The sequence below is a fragment of the Megascapheus bottae genome, chromosome 16, assembly GCF_031878675.1.
Source record: "Megascapheus bottae isolate mThoBot1 chromosome 16, mThoBot2.hap1, whole genome shotgun sequence".
Taxonomy (NCBI): Eukaryota; Metazoa; Chordata; class Mammalia; order Rodentia; family Geomyidae; genus Megascapheus; species Megascapheus bottae.
The window spans coordinates 8,950,092-8,971,500 of NC_143524.1; the positions used below are offsets into that span (position 1 = coordinate 8,950,092).

The 21,409-nt window shown below is 39.7% G+C and overlaps 2 protein-coding genes and 1 pseudogene across 2 annotated transcripts; 1 reads left to right on the forward strand and 2 right to left on the reverse strand.

Annotated features, from left to right (window-relative positions):
• The first annotated feature begins 7,859 nt into the window (after window positions 1–7,859).
• On the forward strand, window positions 7,860–8,795 carry LOC150052607 (olfactory receptor 1S1-like). Its single transcript, XM_090348733.1, has one exon. The coding sequence runs from the start codon at window positions 7,860–7,862 to the stop codon at window positions 8,793–8,795; it is 936 nt and encodes a 311-aa protein (XP_090204859.1).
• Window positions 8,796–16,910: 8,115 nt separating this feature from the next.
• LOC150052608 (olfactory receptor 9Q2) lies at window positions 16,911–17,855 on the reverse strand. The gene has a single exon (XM_090349169.1). The coding sequence runs from the start codon at window positions 17,853–17,855 to the stop codon at window positions 16,911–16,913; it is 945 nt and encodes a 314-aa protein (XP_090205295.1).
• An 810-nt stretch (window positions 17,856–18,665) lies between these two features.
• Window positions 18,666–20,068, reverse strand: LOC150052609 (large ribosomal subunit protein uL1-like; annotated as a pseudogene).
• Window positions 20,069–21,409: the final 1,341 nt, after the last annotated feature.

Sequence of the window (21,409 nt, forward strand, 5' to 3'; positions counted from 1 at the left end):
ATAAATCTGTCCCCAGTGATAAATGAAAAGCCTGAAAATTGTGTGTATGAATGAAGTAGTCTGCTATCTTTTCATATATGCATATGTTGTGTCCTGTTAAAATAAGGTTAAAAATATTTATCTGCTAATATGGTTACCATTTCATCATGATAAACCTTTCAAAGTCCATTCTTCCAGCTTTTGGGGACAGTGCAGTATATCCTGCTTTTTCTTGCATGTACTGGCATTTGAACTCAGGACTTGCACTTGTTAAACGGGCATTCTCCCATTGGTGTGCCACCCACTCTTTTTGTTTTTGTTATTTCTTCAGAAATTTTCACCCATGCTCAGGCCAGCCTGGACTTTGGTCTTCTTAGTTTTACTTCCTACACAGCTCAAGGCATATATGACACATCTAACTTTTTGGTTCTGATGCAGTCTAACTTTTTACCCGGGTTGGCCTTGAACACCAATCTCAGTCTCCCCAATAGCTAGAATTACGGCAGGACACTCAACTAGGATCACTAGAGCTTCTCACTCAGATCTAACCATTGTTTAGTACCTACTGATCCTCTTTCCAGAATTCTCCTTCCCAGATTCTGGGAACTAACATTCTACTTCCAAGGTATATGAGTTCAAACCCTCAGGTTCCCACATATGAGGAATATCAACTGGCAACTGTTTCTCCAGCCTTTGTAGACACCTTCAGTTCCTTCGCTTCCATTGTTACACAGGACACAATTTAGTTCATGCCTGTTGATGGCTGGTATGCTGTCCGTTGTGTGTACCACATTTTTAAAAATTTCATTGTCAGGATAATGCATAGAAGGGATACAGTTACATTCGTCAGGTAGTAGGTACATTACCTCTTGCACATTGAGACCCCTTGTCATGTTTTTGTCCCCATTTCCCTCCCTCCTCCCTCTCCCAATCATCTTGTTTCCCCCAGCCTTCCCTTGCCTGTTTGTTCCTTTCATTTCTAAGCTCTCAGAACCATCCCTATCAGGACCATGGCGAATGCAAATGTCTTCACATGCTGATATAATTTTGGATTCAGGCTCCGAAGAGGAATTTTACCATCATACAGTTGTGCTATTTTTTTCATTTTTAATAGCCTCCTAATCGAAATCAATAATGGCCTGTTTCTATCATGTTAACATTTTACAAAGGTTATCCTTTCTCCATACCCTTGGGAACAACAGTTGTCTCCACCGTTTTAATGAAGACATGCTTATAGGGACGAGATCATCTCTCACCCATTGTGGTTTTGATTTGAATTTCCTTGAGAAATGAGTGCTACTGTACATTTTTTTCATCTATGGCTTGGCCATCTGTGGACGTCTTTTCAGTATCAGCATAAATCTGTGATCCTTACAATGCATACATAATGTAATTTGATCAGATTCACGCCATCTCTATTTCATTTTCTCGAGAGCTCATTTGGAGGTTCTAGCAGAAGAACACAGCTACTCAATGCTCTTGAATGAAGACCAGTCCTCTTCTTTTGGGGATGGCACATGGGGTGACACACGTTGTAGTCAGATCACCCTTACATCCTATATTAGGTCTTCTTAACCACTCCCCTCTGCCCTTCCTTTTTAGGTTCTGTTGAGCCTCATTATGTTATTTGCATATTCATAATGAACTTCGTGGTCTTCCACATTCCTCCCTGTGTTCTTTCTCTCTCCTTCCATGCAGTGACCCTTCCAATGGTCCTCCTTTCACAAACATGCCATATGATCTCTTTTTAAGTCTAGGTTGTATGCGAAAAAAGCTTGATATTTGTCTTTCTAAGCCTGGTCTAATCTCATATAGCGTTACAGTGTCCAGTTGCTTCCATTTTCCAGTAAATGATGATACTCAAAAGCACACTGGATGCCTATCTCCCCTCTTTACTGTGCCACCCTTTACTGTGACACACACTTTACTGTGTACATGTCTGCATCTACTCCAATACAATGATGCATTGGTTACAGCATCACTGCAGTAACCATTGTTTGTGGTGAGAGAGGTTAGGGCCTCTGACTGGATCCTTCTATTCAAGATGGCTTTAGCTGTTGCATAAAAAAAGTAAGACTAAAAAAAAATGTAAGACTAAAAAAAAATTTAAGACTATTATTCCTAATTCTGTAATCAATGTCAGGTTTTTTTAAAAAAACAAAATAAAACATTGCCCTGTATCTGTGGATTACTTTGAATAACACAAACATTTTAATAATATTTGTTCTTCACATCTATGCCTAAAAGACATTTTTCCATTTTCTGGTGTCATATTCAATTTTTGAACGATGTCTTATAACTGTTGTTGTAGAACTTTGCAGTTGTCAAAAAATCTCTTCCACAGTTTTGTGAACTATGATATATGAAATTGCTTTCTTGATTTCTACTCAGATGATTCACTATGTGTCAAGTAGCCATGCTGCTTTACTATGGGGTATCTATTTGGTCGCCTGTCAAACAGTTTTTGGTGGACGTTTTGGCTTTCCACATTTCTTATCAAATCAATGACATGCTCCCTTCCTGTTTTCAAGTGTGAATTTCCTTTAATTATATACGTATATAAGTGTGTGTGTGTGTTCGTGTGTGTGTGTGTGTGTGATATTTCCTGATTTGTGTGGCTCGCCAAAGACCCTTGCTCTTGTGGCTGTCAACAACTCCTGAGAAGTATCCTTCATTGGTTTCTTCTCTGAAGATCTGCTTAGATGTAACACTGGACATCTTCAGGAACTTGAACTCTGTAGGAAAAAAAAATGAGAAGAATGAATTCCAGCATCATAACAGGTCAGGGGGTACAGAAATGCCACCATTTTAAAACTAGTAGTTGCTTGGCCTGAATATAAAATGGGTCATCTTGGCTCATGAGTTGAAACCTGGTTCCCAGCAGGGTATTAGGAGGTGCTGGAAACTTTAGGATGTAGATCTTAGCTGGGGTCACTGATTTTAGTAATACATCTTTTCTATCTTCCCTGATATAAGGTGCTTTTTCTTACCACATGCTCTTATCCTCATGTTCAGGCTCAGTGTGTCCCCCAAACAACACAGCTGACTGATAAGGAGCCCAAACCTCTGCAATTGTGGGCCCCAAATAAGTCTTTCCATTTTGTAGCTCAGACTGGTCTTGAATATGGAATCCTTATGCCTTCGTTTCAAGCATGCTGGGATTACAACTATGTAATACCTCAAAGGTCTGTGGACTCACTTTAGATATTTCCTAGCTTAGGACTTTTTCTTTTGTTGTTGTGTTGTTTATCTTTTGATATTAGGTTAGGGCTTGTCTGAAGTGCCAAGAGAAGTTTACAACTATTTCTCCTTTGCTTCTTAAATTTCACAAGCATAGGAGGAAGTGACCTTGTAACAAAAAAAAAAACAAGTATAAAATGTTACTCTATTGAAAAGGAGTTATTGGTTGCTTAATCCTTTCAAGCTGAATTACTGGCCCCTCCCATGATGCTACTACGTAAATTCCACAGAATGAAACTTCCTCTTCTTTAACTTTATTCCTACACTTCTCTTTTCATTTTTTGTCTGTCTTTGTCTCTGTCTCTGTCAGTCTCTGTCTCTCTGTCTGTCTGTCTCTCTGTTTCTCTGTCTCTTTGTCTGTCTCTGTCTCTCTGTCTCTCTGTCTCTCTCTGTGTCTCTCTGTGTGTCTCTCTGTGTCTATCTGTGTCTCTGTGTCTCTCTCTGTCTCTGTCTTTCTGTGTCTCTCTGTGTCTCTCTGTGTCTCTGTCTCTCTCTGTCTCTGTCTCTGTGTCTCTCTGTGTGTCTCTGTGTGTCTCTCTCTGTCTCTGTCTCTGTCTCTCTCTGTCTCTCTCTGTCTCTCTCTCTCTGTCTCTCTCTCTCTGTCTTTCGGTCTCTCGGTCTCTCTCTGTCTCTCTCTCTCTCTCTGTCTCTCTCTCTCTCTCTCTTTCTCTCTCTCTCTGAGACTGAGACCGTCTATGTGTGTCTATGTTTGTGTCTGTATCTGTGTGCCAGTCCTGGGGCTTGAACTCAGGACCTGTGTGCTGTTTCTGAGCTTTTGTTCTACCAGTTGAGCAACAGCTCCACTTCTGGCTTTTTGGTGGTTACGTGGAGATAAGAATCTCACAAACTTTCCTATCCAGGCTGGCTTCAGATCATGATCCTCAAATTTCAGCCTCCCTGAGTAGCGAGGATTACAGTCACGAGCCACCAACAACTGTTTTGTTTTGTTTTGTTTTTAATTAGATCACAGCATTTATCAGATCTCCTTTGTTGAATGGTCAAATAACCTACTTAACATAGAATTTACTTCAGATTCTTACATTTTATAGTTGAAAACACTCAAGATCTATTTTCTTAGTAGTTGTATTGTTTTTTCTGTTCATCCTCCTAACATTATGTTAAAATCATGTTTCAGATGATGTGACAGAAATATCTATCAATGAGATAGAGAAAATAATATCCCCCAATAACATCCCAGTTTCCAGACAACACAGTAAAAGGCAAACCATGGAAAGCTGCTATATGTTTCTTCCACCTTTTCTTCCCTGTATCTTTACCATACATTTTGAAAATCTACCCAATTCTAATTCCTGCCTCTCCATCTCTCCATGCAGAATATTTAATATATGAGTCTGTCTTTAATAATAGATTGTCACACAGGTACTGGTAGCTATACCTGTAATCCTAGCTGCTCAGATCTGCTAGATCTGAGGGTCATAGAGACCAGGTTAAGCAGGAAAATCTGGGCATCTCTTTTCTCCAATTAGTCATCAAAAAGCTGGAAATGGAGTTGTGGCTCAAGTGATACAGTTTTCAGCGAAAAAATTAAGGGACAATGCATAGTCCCTGAGTTCAAGATCCAGTACTTACACAAAAAAAGAATATAAATTATTATAAAATATGCAATATATAAGAATATAGATATATGTATATATGACTGTGTACATATATGGTGTATGTGTGTATATGTATATATACGCATATTTATATGTGTGTATGTGTGTATATATATGTATATTTATATATACATATATTCCACATAATGCTTAAGCCAGAATAGAAGAAGCCTCAGTTATTATTCATTATTCATCATTAAAACAGATCAAACACAGTCAGCTTCAGAAGATTTTACAAAACCCTTCTAGTCTTGTGAAAGTAGATAGAAAATATGAGAAACAGTAGTTTAAAACAACATACTCAGAATTTCTGGCTTCAATGAATATTAACGTATGTTTTGTCATTTAAAGCCATCAGCAAGGGGGAATTTATAATATGAACATTATACATTCTAAAGTATAATTATATGAATAAATTTAAATATTGAATTTAAATAAATTCAAATTCAGGTGGACTTTAAGCATACATGAAAGAAACAAGGTGGGAGAAAATGCATGGTAATTACTCTATTTCTTCTTGTTTAAGGTATGGTTTGCAAATAATAGCTTATAAATGTTATAAAAATTATGTATTTATATATTTTCTTCAAACACTTTTGTTTCACTTTTAGTATATATTCCTTGTACAAAGGACTTCATTGTGAGATTTTTTTCCATACATGCATATATTTTGATCAAACTCACTCCCTCTATTACTCTATTTCTCTTTCTTATTCTCCTTTTGAAATATTTTTATATGGTATTATTATCCTATTTTCATGCAATAAAATATATTTTAAACACCAGTAGATTAAAAATAGCATAGATGTACTTTGATGCCAGGCAGCAAAGAGAATTAAGCTACAGCAATGTAGAAATAGTCAAGAAAATAAATATGAAAAAATTAATATATTAGATAGGAAGCATAAACCCAGCATGTCAGTGGCCTATATATGTGAGTCCCTTAAATTCTCATGTTAAATGACAAAACTGTTAAAGTTAGTTATATGTTCAAATTCAGTTTTATGTTTGTTGAAATAGACTTCGGGTGGATAGAGATGGATTCACAAGGTCTATTTTTTTTTTTTTTTGCCATTCCTGAGGCTTAAACCCAGGGCCTGGGCACTGTCCTTGGACACTTTTTGCTCAAAACTAACTCCCTACCACCTGAGCCACAGCATGACTTCCAGCTTTTTCTGAGTAGGTGATACCAGGAATCGAACCTAGACCTTCATGCATGCTGGGCGAGCACTCTGTCACTAGGCTACGTTCTGGCCTGACAAACTTTTTTGAAGTTGATCTGAAAATGCTATTATCAGACAGAGTGGAATTTGAACAATGGTACAAAGTAGGATTGAAATGACTGATACTAATAAAAGTGTGAGTAAAGCCAAAAGTACATTGAGTTTCTTCCTTTTGGGGGAATGGATAAATAGTACTGGTTTGGGTATAATAATTTTTTTCCCAGTACTAGAAACTAAGGTACTGAATCACCACTGAGACTGCATTTCAGTACTGATATCCATTTAATATTGCAGAGATCTCCAGTCTGTCTGATAATTAGCTCACTTGCAAAAACGAAGAGAGTAGGAAAAGCACATAAACACAAAACCAGAAAAGCAAAAAGCAAAGCAATCTATTCCCAGTTTACCTCATTGAGTAGGAGGTGAAAATAAGTGCTTGTCTTGAAGAAAACACTTTAGCGATGCTGTCCCTGAGGATGGGGAGGAGATACATGTCCCATGAGAGTCTAACATCAAGACTCCATTAACACCGGTGCTTAGAAGAAGAGTCCAATTCAGAGAAGCACAGGAGAATTGTTCTCAGCCCTCGATTTGCCAGCCTGGTAAGCACAAGAAAGATTCTGAAGCTAGATTCCCATAACTTCCAGAAGTTTTACTGTCAGGTGGACATGAGCATTTTTTTTGCCAGTCCTAGGGCTTGAACTCAAGGCCCAGGCACCGTCCTTGAGCTTTTTCAAGGCTAGTGCTCTACCTCTTGAACCACAGCACCACTTCCAGCTTTTTCTGTGGTACCAAGGAATCAAACCCAGGGCTTCATGAGGGCTAGGCAAGCACTCTACCACTAGGCCATTCTCCCAGCTCTGAACGTGAACATTATGCAATTTAAAAGTGATCCAAACCAACTAGGTAGCCCCATTTGGACTCACAACAATTTGAACCAGACTACTGGGGACTAGAATGGATGGAACAGGAAGCTGAGGTAAGAGACTGGAATTCAAAAGCCCACACTGCTAATGAAGACTAGGATTGGGGAGATCATGGAGAAGGATAAAAGGGAAGATGACCTTGATCAAGACCTTGATCAAGATGCATTGTACTCATACACTGACATGTTGAACTTAAACCCTTCTGTACAACTACTTAAAATGTGTGTGTGTGTGTATGTGTGTGTGTGTGTGTGTGTATGTATGCCTTATATATTTCACATTTCCTTGGTCCATTCATCCAATGAAGGGCATGTTTGTTTATTTTTGGTTTATTTTTAAGTAATTCCTGCTGGCTCACCTAATAATTTTAAGATATAAGGTCCACCTCTCTTGAGGCCCTCAATTTAATGTAAATATTTGGAAGCCAGAAGCATGGCCTAGTGGTAGAGGGCTCCCCTGACATGCATGAAGCCCTGGGTTCGATTCCTAAGAACTGCATAAACAGAGAAAGCTGGAAGTGGTGCTGTGTCTCAAGTGGTAGAGCTCTAGCTTTGAGAAAGCTCAAGGACAGTGCTCAGGCCCTGAGTTCAAGCTCCAGGACTGACAAAAAAATAAAAATAAAGTAAACAATAGTTAGAGCCAACTATGAACATTCACTGAGAAGAATCACAGGTTTTTTTTTGTTTGTTTTCTTCCTAAAGCAATTCCCGAGTCTCTGCACTGCTGAGACAATCATGTATTGAGCAGTCCTATTTAGGAAGTAGCCGTTTATTCCCATTCTGTGTCCCCTTGAAGTGGACGCAGCTGAGTCTTGCCATCGGGGTCTTTGGGTGGAGACAGGAAGACTGTGTTTCTTTCTGCAGATGAGCGGAAACATGTGTCAAGGAAATGGAACCATCTCTGAATTCATCCTCCTGGGACTCTCCTCTCAGGCTGAGCTGCAAGGACTGCTCTTGGCGATTTTCCTGGGCATGTACATAGTCACTGTAGTCGGAAATGGCATCATCATTTTGGCCATTGGTTTGGATTCGAACCTTCACACACCCATGTACCTATTTCTTGCCAACCTCTCCTTGGCCGATGTGTCTTCCATTTCCACCTCAGTTCCCCAAATGCTGATAAACATTCAGACCAAGCATCAGTCCATCTCCTACAAGAGCTGCCTCACACAGATGTACTTTTCGATCGTGTTTGTCGTCATTGACAACTTCCTCCTGGGGGTGATGGCCTATGACCGCTTTGTGGCTGTCTGCAACCCTCTGCACTATGCAACTGTCATGAGCCCCAGGCACTGCATTTTCCTTACAATCATCCCGTGGTTGCTCAGTAATATTGTAGCCCTGACTCACACCCTTCTGCTCGGTCATCTGATCTTCCGTGACAGAAACAGTCTCCCACACTTCTTCTGTGACTTAGCCCCTCTGATCAAACTGTCCTGCTCAGACAAAATGCTGAATGAGCTGGTATTATTTATTGTGGGCTTATCAGTCGTTACCTTCCCCTTTGCACTCATCCTCTTCTCCTACATCTGCATCGTCAGGGCTATCCTGAGAATCTCATCTGAAGAGGGCAAGTGGAAGGCCTTCTCCACCTGCAGCTCTCACCTGATAGTTGTGTTGCTCTTCTATGGGACCATTTTTGGGGTTTACTTTTTCCCCTCGTCTGCTCACCCTGAGAACACAGATAAGATTGGTGCAGTCCTGTTCACTGTGGTCACACCCATGGTGAACCCCTTCATCTACAGCCTGAGGAACAAGGATATGAAAGGGGCCCTGAAAAGGCTCATAATTAAGAAAGGCCCTTCCCTTTGATGCCATGAGCATCTGTGTTACTTTGATCTGCATAACTAGGTAGTTGATTTGGATCACTGTTTGTGGCAACGTTCTGATAGTTCAATTTTTTATAGACATCTATATAGCCATTTTCTCATATCCCAGCCTCTGAGGGGTTTGTGCTTTTCCATGTCACTCTGGTATTAGCAACAGAGTCCTTAATAGCCATTAATATAATAAAATACACTCCAATGCTAATCTGTACTAATATAAATATTTGGGCAAATTGGTTATGACACAGACAATAATAGATGCAAGTAGTGCCTACAGCCTACCTTTTACAGCTTTGACGATAGTTATTATTTATTCCTTATTCAATCTAAGTCAGCTTTGCTCAACTCTTGTTTTGCCTTGGCCCTTTTTAATGAAATATTGAATACTTGTAAAAAAAATAAATATTCCTACTTTCAATTTGAGGGCAATTCTGAGTTAAATAAAACAAAATGTTCTTACCTAAACAATTTCTCAAAGCCTATAATTGAGGATAATTAAGTATGCCTCAGTGCTCAAAACTAAACTTAATCACACAGAACCTAATTTATCACAGAGTGGTTGATGGAACTAGTACTGTACCAAATACATTCTGAAAAATATAATTCCAGATGACTTCAGTTATTTTGGCAAAAATCCACAGAAGTGTACATGTGGAAGATACAGTCCTGATTCTGTCTCCAAATAGCTGTGAAAATAATACACAGGCTCACCTAACTGTTAAGTTAATTTTTTTATCTAAGAGTAAGGTCATTGACCTAGACTACTAGCTTCTAATTCAGGATGAGCATCTGAATTTTCTGGAGTAAGCATTCTCAGAATTCACATCCTCAAATCCTGAAGTTTCCTTTGCTACTGTAACGTGAGGATCTTATCTGTAACAAGAGTCACACAATACATCCAACTCAGTGTTGCTAAACTTTGAGAAAGGCTAGACAAAGAATTCACAGTGGAAGTACAAGAGAAATCTCATAATTTCCTGGTTATTGAACAGTTAGGATATAGTGGTCAAGATAGAAAGCTGAATGGTCAGAGACCACCTTAGGTCAGAGACACTTTAGGTCTGGACTTGGGCATTATGTTCCAAGAGTCACATTACCACTTTTAGAAGTATGTAACTAACACCCTTTTGCTAATCTAGTTGAATCTCAGCAAACATCGGTCATTCAAAACTCGTGAAAATTCCAAGGGGAAACTGACAAAAGCTTAAGCTCTTAGGCTTTCCTCAGGCTAAAAATTGAAAGTGCTTCAATGTCCCCTCAAAGCCCATTCTGGATCTAATGACCCAGAACATCCAGTAAAGGAATACCTATATTATGAAACCACACACAGGGTTATACGCAGAAGATTTTATTTGAGACTGTCTGTTTTTCAGTGGGTCTGTCCTGGTCTTCCATTGCTCTGACTTAGAGGTTCAACAGAAGACAGGTATGACTTATTTCTGGCTTTTTGTCCAGAAATAGACTTGTGTGCAAATTGAGACTTGAGAAGTAAATTAGAATTAGGATTAAGGCATTGAAGACCACTGATTAAGAAAACTTTCACAGGATTTCATGGAGCCCTTGACAGATTTTTCACAAGAAGAAAGACATACACCTGTGCCCAGATGCTTGCATTCTCTGAACCATTCCCCACTGTCATTTTTTTTTGCCTGTCCTGGGCTTGAGCTCAAGGCCTGAGCACTGTCCTTGAACTTTCTCAAGGCTAGAGCTCTACCACTTGAGCCTCAACGCCACTTCTGGCTTTTTTCTATGTATGTGGTACCAAGGAGTTGAACCCAGATCTTCATACATGCTAGGCAAGCACTCTACCACTAGGCAAAACTCCCAGCCCCTCCCCACCATTATTTCCAATGGACTTTCCTTTTAACTCTCTCTATGTCTGACTCTGGGATTAAAAGAATGAAAGGATGGGGCTCAAAATGGTCAAAGTATTTTATGTGTTATATGACAATAGAATAATGTAAGCTACTAAAATCTGTTTTGAAGAGAGGAGGATTGGAGATAAGAAAAATCATGGAGGGAATAAATTTGAACAAGGTACATTGTATACATGTATGCATGCCCATGTCACAATGAATTCCTTTGTATAACTGATAGCAAAGAGGAAAAAAATAAATGTTTTCAATCACTAAAACAATTAACAATTAACTCCTTGTTTATGACTTCAATGATCTCCCAAGGAAAGAAAATAGAATATATCAACTATTGATGTCATTAATTATGAAAGCAGTTGGATGTGGTAAATTTGATCAAAGAACACTGTATAAATAGACATTTCTCCAAAAAGATCCTAAATGGTAATAGGTTCCTGAAAAAATGCCTAACATCTCTAACCACCAGGGAAATGAAAATTAAAACCAAGAGATACAATTTCCTGTGTGGATGTCCACTTAAAACTAATGCAGAATAAGAAACTTAAGTGTTTTGGGGATATGGAGAAATTTCATCCCTTGTACATTTTTTGTAGAATATAAGATGGTGAAGATGCTTTGGAATATGGAATTTCCTCAAAGGATCTGAAAATAGAAGAACCCACACGACCCCAAAATCCAGCTCTGAATTATATATTATCCAAGAAAATTAAGGTTAATATCTCAAAGAGAAAGCTTCACTCCCCAGTTACAGCTACATTCTTCACCATAACCAAGATATAGAAACAATCTAGAAGTCAATAAGAGGGAGTGGAAATAAGGAAATGTATTACATACATACTGAGGAATGCAAAGTCCATCTTATATTTTTATATTTTTTAATTTTCTTTAGGTAGTTGTACAAAGGAGTTGCAATTCAGCAGAGCAGTTTATGAATACAGTGCCTCTTGTTCAATGTCACCTCTTTTAACATTCTCACCCCCAAAATTTCACAAAGTGAAGTAAGCCAGATCCAGAGAAATATGGTTCCCTCATTTGTGGGAGCTAGAATGTTCTTATAAATCTAAAAGTAAACACAAGTGGCTGGTACCCAAGTGGTTATAAATGAATTAACTGAAGTATAACCGATTTTATGGAGAGTACAAGTAGCATAATTCTTTAGGAAAACAAGTCAAAGCCCAACAAAATAAGTACCAGGAAATGGGTACTTGTGATGCGGGGGCTGGGGAAACATAAAGAGAGAGGAGTAGAAGAATGAACAGGGAGAATGAGTAGAATGCAGGCAATAATGCTTTATATAGTCTGAAGAATCAATCTCCATTTTTTTAAAGAAGAAAGAAATCCTGTCATATGTGACAGTATGAAGAAATCTAAAGAAATTCATGCCAAGTAAAATATGCCAGTCACAGAAAAGCAAACACTGTGGATTTCACTTATATAAAGTATCCGAAACAGGAAGACATACACAATCACAACAAGTAGAATGGTGGTTACTGTGAGATGGGACATAAGAGACATGCAGAATTATTCAGTGTGTATAAAGTTTATGCAAGATGAATAACTGTGGAGAAGATCTCTGTGGTCCACTATTTTGCTTATAGTTAATAATATTGTAACATGCCACTAAGAAAGGGAAAAGAAGTAGACTTCACATTGTCTGTTCTTAATATAATTTAAAAAGTAAAGTTTAGCCATGCCAAGTGTTAGGAATTGTCATGCACTGCTAGCATTGTTGGGGAGAATGCTAAGTTATATATTTACTTTGGAAAAAGCAGCTCTGCCATTTTGATCCCAACTTACCTTTTGATCCCAAGATTACCTTTGACTCAAGAGCACTGAAAGTTTGAATCAACTCAAAATCCTTCCAGAAATATTCATTATTGTTTTATTTATAACAGCCAAAGCTAGAAATAACCCAAGTGGCTCAGGAACAGATTCATGAATAAACAAACATGGTATATGCATATAATGTAATCATATTCAGCAATAAGGATTGAATTACTGATGTATGTAATAATGTTAATGAGTCATAAAAAATAATTATGATGTGAAAAAGTACATTATTCCATTCATATAAAATTTAAATTTACATGAAATTCTAAACAATTTATATTAATACATACAACACAAAAAGCATATCAGCAATTCCTTGGACTACGTGGGAAGTTAGTGGAAGGAGTACATGGGAAAGTGCAGAAGAATGTAAGGAAGCTTCTAGGAATTACAGGTGTATGCACTATTGAGTACGATGTAGTTTTCATAAGTATACAAGTGTCAGAACCTAATTGTGCACTTTGAATAGATTTAGTTCATCACATGTCAATTAAATATTAATAAAGGCTTTCTTTTTGCTTCTCCTTAGGTTTGAACTCGGGGTATAGCCATTGTCCCTGAGCCTCCTTATGCTCAAGTATAGAACTCTACCACTTGAGCCACAGCACCACCTCCAGCTTTTTCTGAGTAGTCTGCTGGAGATATAAGTCTCGTGGACTTTTCTGCCCAGGCTGTCTTCGAACCATGATCCTCAGATCTCAATCTCCTGAGTAGCTAGAATTATAGACATGGGCTATCGACACCCGACTAAGCCATTTTTTTTTAACTTTTAGCAAAAATGAAAAATTTTAGGCATATTTTTGAATAATAACATGATGGTGACAGATAAGTAGATAAACAGAACAAAAGTAATTATATACTTATATACAATTCAACAAATAACAGTGAATCATAAATTTGTTAAGGGACCACATAAAACTGAAAAAGAAGACTCGTAGACAGATTAGTATTTACCTGGAGACTCAGCAATGATAAGCTAGTTCTCAGAAGAAAGTCTGATCCCAGAGGAATTCTGGGAGTATTTTGGAAGGGAATAGTTTACTTGAGTTAATCCCGCCCTTTGAAGAGAGTTGAACATTCCCCAAGCTCTTGCTTACTGACAGATATAAGAGCCAATGTAAAGTCCATGAACTTTGCACTTAGTTGCCAAAACACATGCACCCCAACCACATTAACCATACCTTGAAACCAAGAGTGCAACTGAAACCCAGATGCCTTCGAAGAAAAGTGCCAAAACTATGAGGCTTTGTAGAAAGAAAGGGAAGACAGTACAGGGCAATACCAGTTAAGAGTAAGCACTATGGATTAAGAACAACTTGAGATTGGAATGTTACTCATCTGCTGATTTCTTGCTACATCTTTTGAGCAAGTCATGACTTTTCTGGATGTTGGATTGTTGGAGTTTTAAAGTTTCTTGGAGCCAATAATATTTTTTTCCATTTGTACTTGTTAAGAGAACTAAAATAAATGGTTCATGTGAAACTTTTGGCAGAGTGTCTTGAAGGTGGCAGGAGTGCATTAGCTAAAGAGCTGGGTTTTTTTTTTAAAAAATAAAAGCTTATTAGTGAATTTTCCATGTCTAGAAGTAGCTTGATCTAATTGGAACCAAGGAGAGTCTGCCTCTGTCAGTTCAAAACCAGATTGCCCACTGGTGAATGGTGGTACCTCCTCTATGACTATCATTACACGGCTTCACGGTGATAGATGGTCTGAATACCTCCTCATTATTTGTGTGTCCCTATTTAGCCTCATTTTGGTGGCTAAATAAAATGCATGTAAATCCTGGTCCACAGTACTGCTCAGTAAATATTACTTCACAGAAGTAGGTTGAAAGGCAGTAACCAATTAAGTCATCTTGCTAAGAAAAAGAGAACATGGCTAACTCAGTGCTCCAACCATGTAATGCCTGAAGTGTTTTAGATGGCTTGTGCAAAGATATAAACAAAATCTAATATATGATCTCCAATCTCTGGGCTACCAGTGCAATGACTTTTTCCTAAATCTACCTGTTCAATTCCATTCTAAAATATTTCGTGCATGTCCTTACTATGAAAGTTCTTGGAGTTTGGAATCTGTTGCTTAGTTTATCTCACTTTCATGTATATGATCTCATGAACATCTACAGAGAAAGACAAGGGAGGGAAGGGATGGGAGAGAAAGGAGAGCCAAAGCACAATTTGACATGAAATGCTCTACACCAAGAGTACAGCTTCTCTAGCAGAAGTGGAGTGGTGGGGGAGAAGCATAGAGTTTGGCTATGAAGCTTTCTATGAAGGGGTGGGAGGGGCAAGGGAGGGAAAGGGAGAAGGAAATAGGGAGAGAGGGAGGGAGAGGGAGGAGAGAGTGAAAGTGTATCATATTGCAAAATACTAGCACTTAGGAGCTATAAAATGGGTGCTGCTGGCTGCCTTCTAACCCATATATTGGTCTTTTACCTTTCCTTGTCCTGATGAAAGTAAAAAGTACAATAACAATATATTCCAGGTTGAGAGATTTAGCACAAGTAATAGATCACAGGAAGAAGGAGGAATGGCAATTGAGAAGTCTGGCTCTCACTGAATAGAAGCCTCACTCTATTGCTTGCCTCCTGACCTTGGAAAAATTACTCTACCTCTCTAAATCTTAAGTGCCTCATCCACCTAGAAAGCCAGGATAATAATAGAAATTGCCTTCTGGGGATAGCCTGCAAGTTAAATAAGATAATTTCTATAGCAAACTTAGTATGAATCCTGGAAGATAATTATACCTCAAAAAAGTAGCTGCTAGTATGACTCAAAATCTACAGAAACCATAAGAAGGCAAACTGAAAGAAAAGGATCAATTATTGGACTTGAAAAATTCTGTGTGAGGCCGGGCATAGTGGCTCACGCCTGTAATCCTAGCTACTCAGGAGGCTGAGATCTGAGCCAGCCAGGGCAATACAAAGCCAAGAGACTCTTTATCTCCAATTAATCACTAGAAAATGGGAAGTGGGGCTGAGTGGCATTTGTTCCATATCTTAGCTATGGTACATAATGTTGCAATGGACATGGATGCGCCGGTAGGTTTAGTATGGCCTTGTTTCTGGACATTTGAGTAAATGCCCAGGAGTGGGATTGCTGGGTCAAAAAGGTATTTGTACACAATGGAATTCTATGCTGCCATCAAAAAGAATGGCATTGCCCATTTGCAGGGAAATAGAAAGACTTGAAAACTAAGTGAAGTAAGCCAGACCCAAAGGAACATAGGCTCCATGGTTTCCCTCATTTGTAATAATTGCTATGTGTCTAGGATTTTCCTATCAAAGGAGTGCAATAACTTAAAAGCTGTGAACATATGGCTGTAAAGGATGAGGCTAAGCAAAATGAACTCTAGGATAAGGAAACAGGAGATTTATACTTATAGTTATTGTTTTTTAATATACTATATGAATTTATTTTTTATTATTTTTCTCTTTTTCTTTATCTTTTTTCTTCTTTTCTCCCTTATGATTTATCTTCTGCTGCTGTAGTATCTGGCTGTGGTACCTGTTATATTGTATACACATTTATTTGTTTATTTGAATCAGGGAAGGGAAGGGGATAAACAAAATGATGAGACAAAGGATGAATCAGTGTGACAGGAATGTTCATAAGAACATGTGTTGGAAATGAACTTTACAACTTTGGAGAGGGAGAGGGGGAGGGAAAGTGGGGAAAATTGGGAAAGAATATCAATGCTCAAGAAGTAATGTACCCACTACCTGATGAATGTTAACTGTAAACTCCCTATATATCACCCTAGTAATAAAATGTAAAGAAAAATGTCACTTGTGTTTAAAGATAGCTTTTTTGGAATTTTTTTTCAACTATTTTTTGCTTTACTTGAGTACTTCCTGTCCCCCAGGAAAGGCACTGGTCCAGCAGATACGGCAAATAAGGCTGACTGGGTGCCTTCCCATTCGTGCATGGATCCTCAAAACTACAATCCTAGAAAGTAAATATGCCCATTTCGCAGTTAACTCACTAAGAACTGAAGAAACTAGAAATCCATGCCACCTGGGAATTGTTTATTGTTCAAGTAAATTTTACATGCTAACTCCTTAGCTAGACACTGGGTATGAGAAAATAATGTGTCCTCTCATGACATTTGCTTTCCAGCTCTGAGAATCTATCCAAACACAAGCCATCTCATATGTCAAGTGATGACACATGTCGCTTTAAAATGAAGTCAGAAAGTGGAGTGGAAAGTTTGGATTGACATTTAAGGAAGTGTAGGAAAGCTTTCCCAAAAATGTGTGTGTGTGTGTGTGTGTGTGTGTGTGTGTGTGTGAGAGAGAGAGAGAGAGAGAGAGAGAGAGAGAGAGAGAGAGAGAGAGAGAGAGAGAGATCCACCAAGGATGGAGAAAGTACAGAAGGACACCTCTTGCAAGGGTGCATCTAGCACCTTCCTGAAACTTTGAACCGGCCCAGAGACTTCCTAACCACCTCCTTTACCTCCTTATTTCTCAGGCTGTAGATGAATGGGTTCACCATGGGTGTCACCACGGTGTAGAGCACAGACACCACTCGGTCCCCCTCTGAGGACTGGCCTGAGTTATCTCGCAGATACATGAAGATGAGGGTGCCGAAGAAGAGCGTGACGGCAGTGAGGTGGGAGGCGCAGGTGGAGAAGGTCTTGGCCCGGCCTCCAGCAGAGCGGATCTTCATGACAGCAAGGATGATGAACAGATAGGATACCACGATCACCAAGGTGCAAGCAGGCATGACAAAGATGGCAAAGACAATGATCACCACTTCCTGGGTGTAGCTGTCACCACAGGTGAGTTTCAGCAGAGGGGGGAGGTCACAGAAAATGAAGTTGATCTCATTGTTTCCACAGAAGGAGAGAGTGAAGGCTGTGACAGTTCGAATGAAGGCACTAGAAAACCCAGCGAGGTAAGCTCCAGCCACCGAACCCCAGCGGGCCCTCTCAGTCATGATGGTGACATAGAGTAAGGGCTGGCACACGGCCACATAGCGGTCATAGGCCATAATTGCCAAGAGGTAGCAGTCAATGGAAGCAAAGAAGGTGAAGAGGAAGAACTGAACTGCGCAGCGAACTTGGGAGATGGTTGAGCCCTGTTTCCACAGCACAGCCAGCATCTGAGGGACAATGACAGAGGAGTAGCAGACATCCACAAAGGACAGGTGACTGAGGAAGAAGTACATTGGGGTGTGCAGTTGGCGGTCTGTGCGGATCAAGAGGATCATCGCCATGTTTCCCAGCACAGTGGTGAGATAGAAACTGAGAAATATCAGGAACAGGGGAAGCCTCCACTGAGGATGTTCAGTGAACGCAGTCAGGAAGAACTCGGTCACTAAAGTATCATTCTGTCCAGCCATCCATCAAGCAGTTCACCTGGGAGGACTAGAACAAGATGAGAAAAACAGCTTGCCAATTTAAGCTGTTTGGGGAAAGGGGAGGAAAGAATGGACTTTTTGGCCTACAGTCACTCAAATTCAACCCACTTTACACTCTAAGAAAGTGAGCTATATATCTCACTATAGCCTACGATTTAAGGGGAGGGGGGAAATTACAAAGGCTTCTATTACAGTAGGAGTAAAGAGCAAGTGATTTTTCTGGCTTACAAACCGGAGCTTGCTTTACAAGATACCCCAATTAGCTGGTTGATTTTGTGCAAGGCATTTAACCTTTCTGAACCTCCGTGTCTTCCTCTGCCAAAAGAAACCATAATAGCTGCCCTATTGACAAGATAATGTACGTTAAAACACTTGCCAAAGCTCATTGGAAAGCTAAATGTACCCCACATGTATTGACTATTCAAAATGTTAAGTGAATGCTTTAAAGAAGAAAATTTTGTAATCTAAGGACAAAAGATTGTGAACCAAAAAGTAATGTTCATTATCAGCCAGCACTGGGATCTGCTTGTAGAATACTTCTATTCTCAGTCAAATAATGTTAATGTTTAACCAACAGCTGTTATGCCAAGTCAAGTGGGTTAGCCTCTTACGAGTCTGTGTAAATGTACACATGGCTACACACTAACATCAACCTTGGACCCAAAAGAATATAGGTAAGCTTCCTTAGATTCGGCAAACATCCCTGTTTAGTTGTTCTCAAAGCCCCTCAAAAAGCAATTGTATCACAACAGCAAGCATCCTAATTTATCTTCTTGGTGATATTGGGATTCATTAGCATATGACTTCACACTGAAATTTGTCCATGGTGCTTTTGATGTTCAAAACCCTGACTTTTTGCCAATTCTTCTTAAGCAATGACACCAGGAAATGGACAGTCACATGGATGCTATACCTCAGGTTATCATCTATCACCTTCACCTGATCAACATACCAGCAACAGTCATGGAGATGTTCTTTATCTGGCTTGATTCTTCATCTAGAACTTGATTGTGGGCGTTACCTCATCCATCTTGGCCACCATGTTTTCATTGTGTATTAGTAGGAGAAGGAACTGGCCAGCCTGACTCAGGATCCACTTGAGCAAGAGATGTGGATGCCAGAACGCCTCCTGTTCCTTGGTCAGCTTCTTTCCCAGCTTCTTCTTTCTTGCTGAACTTCTTCAGAGCCTTGATGTCCAAGTGGGGTCTATCCACTGCCTGTACCCGATCACCATTCTGGTCCCCTAAGGGCGTACACAGAGAGCTTGTGCATCTAAGCCTGACAGTGCCAGAGAAGTGTTTGTCCTTCTGGGGATTGCAATTTCTCAGGCTGGTTTGCAATCCTGCAGATTCCAGGAATTTCTGGTGTTTGCACTGGTTGTGGCGTAAGACTTCCACACCACTTCTCCTAGGTCATTATGAGAGATTTTTCAGTTCACAATGCCTTTCACTGTAGTAACCAGAAAAGAGCCAGCATTCAAGTCTGAAAACAGAATGGAGCAAAGTTCTGTCTTCATCTTATGCTTGCCTGAGAAATCTACGTTTAGGGACTAGAAGGTCATAGAGTTTTAGAGCAAGGCACTAGGAAGGTCTCCATTATGTTTGAATGCCTGATGCGACAACAGCCAGGCCAAGACTGAGATGACCCATACAGATTATAACAACAACACCATGAGAACTATAAGCCATGAGCTGAGCATGAGTCCTCCTTACCTGAATTCCAGTTTGTGAGTGACTATCTCCTTGGTTTGGTAAAAAAAAAAAATGTTTTGCCTATGACCTGCCAAACATGGCTTTAGTTCACCCACAGCACATGTGTGAACCTGGACAAGTCACATTTCCTCTCCTTGTCAACCAACAACACAACACTGCATGGGATTATAATCAGAGCAACCTGGTTAAGATGGGTTACTTTGCAGTTCCTGTTATACTTGACAAAGCAAGCCATCCCTGACTGTGGGGTTTTTTTTTTTCAGACTTATCCCAAGACACCAAGGCTGGGGACCATCTTCTTCCAGAAGCTCCTAATCCAACCCTAGATCCTGTCAGCAACGCACCTGTACTCCCCTCTCCAGTATTACACCTTAATTGGTTCCTGAGGTGACTCTCCAGGGAACAGTTGACATGGTGACTTTCTAACAAGGTGTCTAATAACTTCGAAGGCATCTCTTTAATTTCAAACTCCCAAATCCCCATCCCACAGGAGGGTATGATGGATATGGTTCCTAGTCTTGCACTCCTCCTGCTTTGTACCAAAAGAAATGTCTTTCTTTGAAGGCTCCTTAGATCTCACTTGGGAATTTCATCAGTGGTTTCACACAGGGCCATACTTGCCAGCTAAAAGAGGCAGCTTTATATGTACATGTTCTTCCTCCCATCATGAAAGCATGCTGGAACTGGTGACTTTTAAAGTTCACCACCTGGCAAAAGCCAGGCATGATATCAACAGTCCCTAGGTGAAATATTGGAGGGCAACATACCAGTAAGCTGTGGAGAGGTTTCTACCAGGAAAATGAAGGAAATTCTCGAAGGTGACCCCACTGGTTCTCAAGCTTCTGTATGACTGAGAATTTCCAAGACCTGGAAAATATGTTGAGGGTAGCCTATCCAGTATGTCCATGGGATTCTAATGCAGTTATTCATAGCAAACAGATAATCACGCATTAATGGCCATCCCAGAAAATCACCATACTATAAACCTTCAACATTGATATTTAGATGTACTACCTGAAGAAGCAGTCTCAAGAGCTGTATCCCCTCTTCACCCTCTATTTGTGACACTATAAACAAAAAAAGTAATAAATGCACACATATGCGCATCTCAAAAATATGATTGCCTTCCTTCTTCATAGAACTGAGATGGTGAAAGGTGAATGAGTTTAGGTTTCCTGTCATATAAATCATTTAAAGAGCTGGATGCAGAGCTTGCCATGAAGCTTCATGGTGGCAGAACGATGACTTAAACCTCACCTGTATTCCAAACTTACTCTAGAATATACACAGACACAAGTGAGCTCCAGGACTGTTCTTCTCAAACTTCACCACACAGAAGAATTCCCCAGAGAGCTGTTCACATCCCAAGATCCAGATTGTCCCTCTCCACAATTAAATCGGAATGGCTGAGAGGAGGAGCCAGACACACGGATAATTTTAATCCTGAGATGATTCCAGTGTGCAGCAAGGTTTAAAAACTGCTGACAGGATGCTCTTACTCTTCCCCAGTTGACTGAGGTAGGAAAATAGGTTTACTGCTCTCATGAAGTTTGGGGACCACTTCAGATCATGTTATGTAAGCACACTTCACAAGCTGTATAAAGTCCTACAGTTAAGAAACCACGTTTTTAGCTGACCCACCATTTTCCACAAGTAACCACAAATGCATGTCTATATTAGCTTCCTACAGGATCTGAGTTCTCAGAGATGGATGCTCCTAAGCCGTATTACCCTATAGATGCTCAGAAATTATTTGAGTGCTGAATAAGTCATTATTCTCATAAACAGCATCTTAGGATCTAGCTCCTTCAAGTCTCTGTGAGA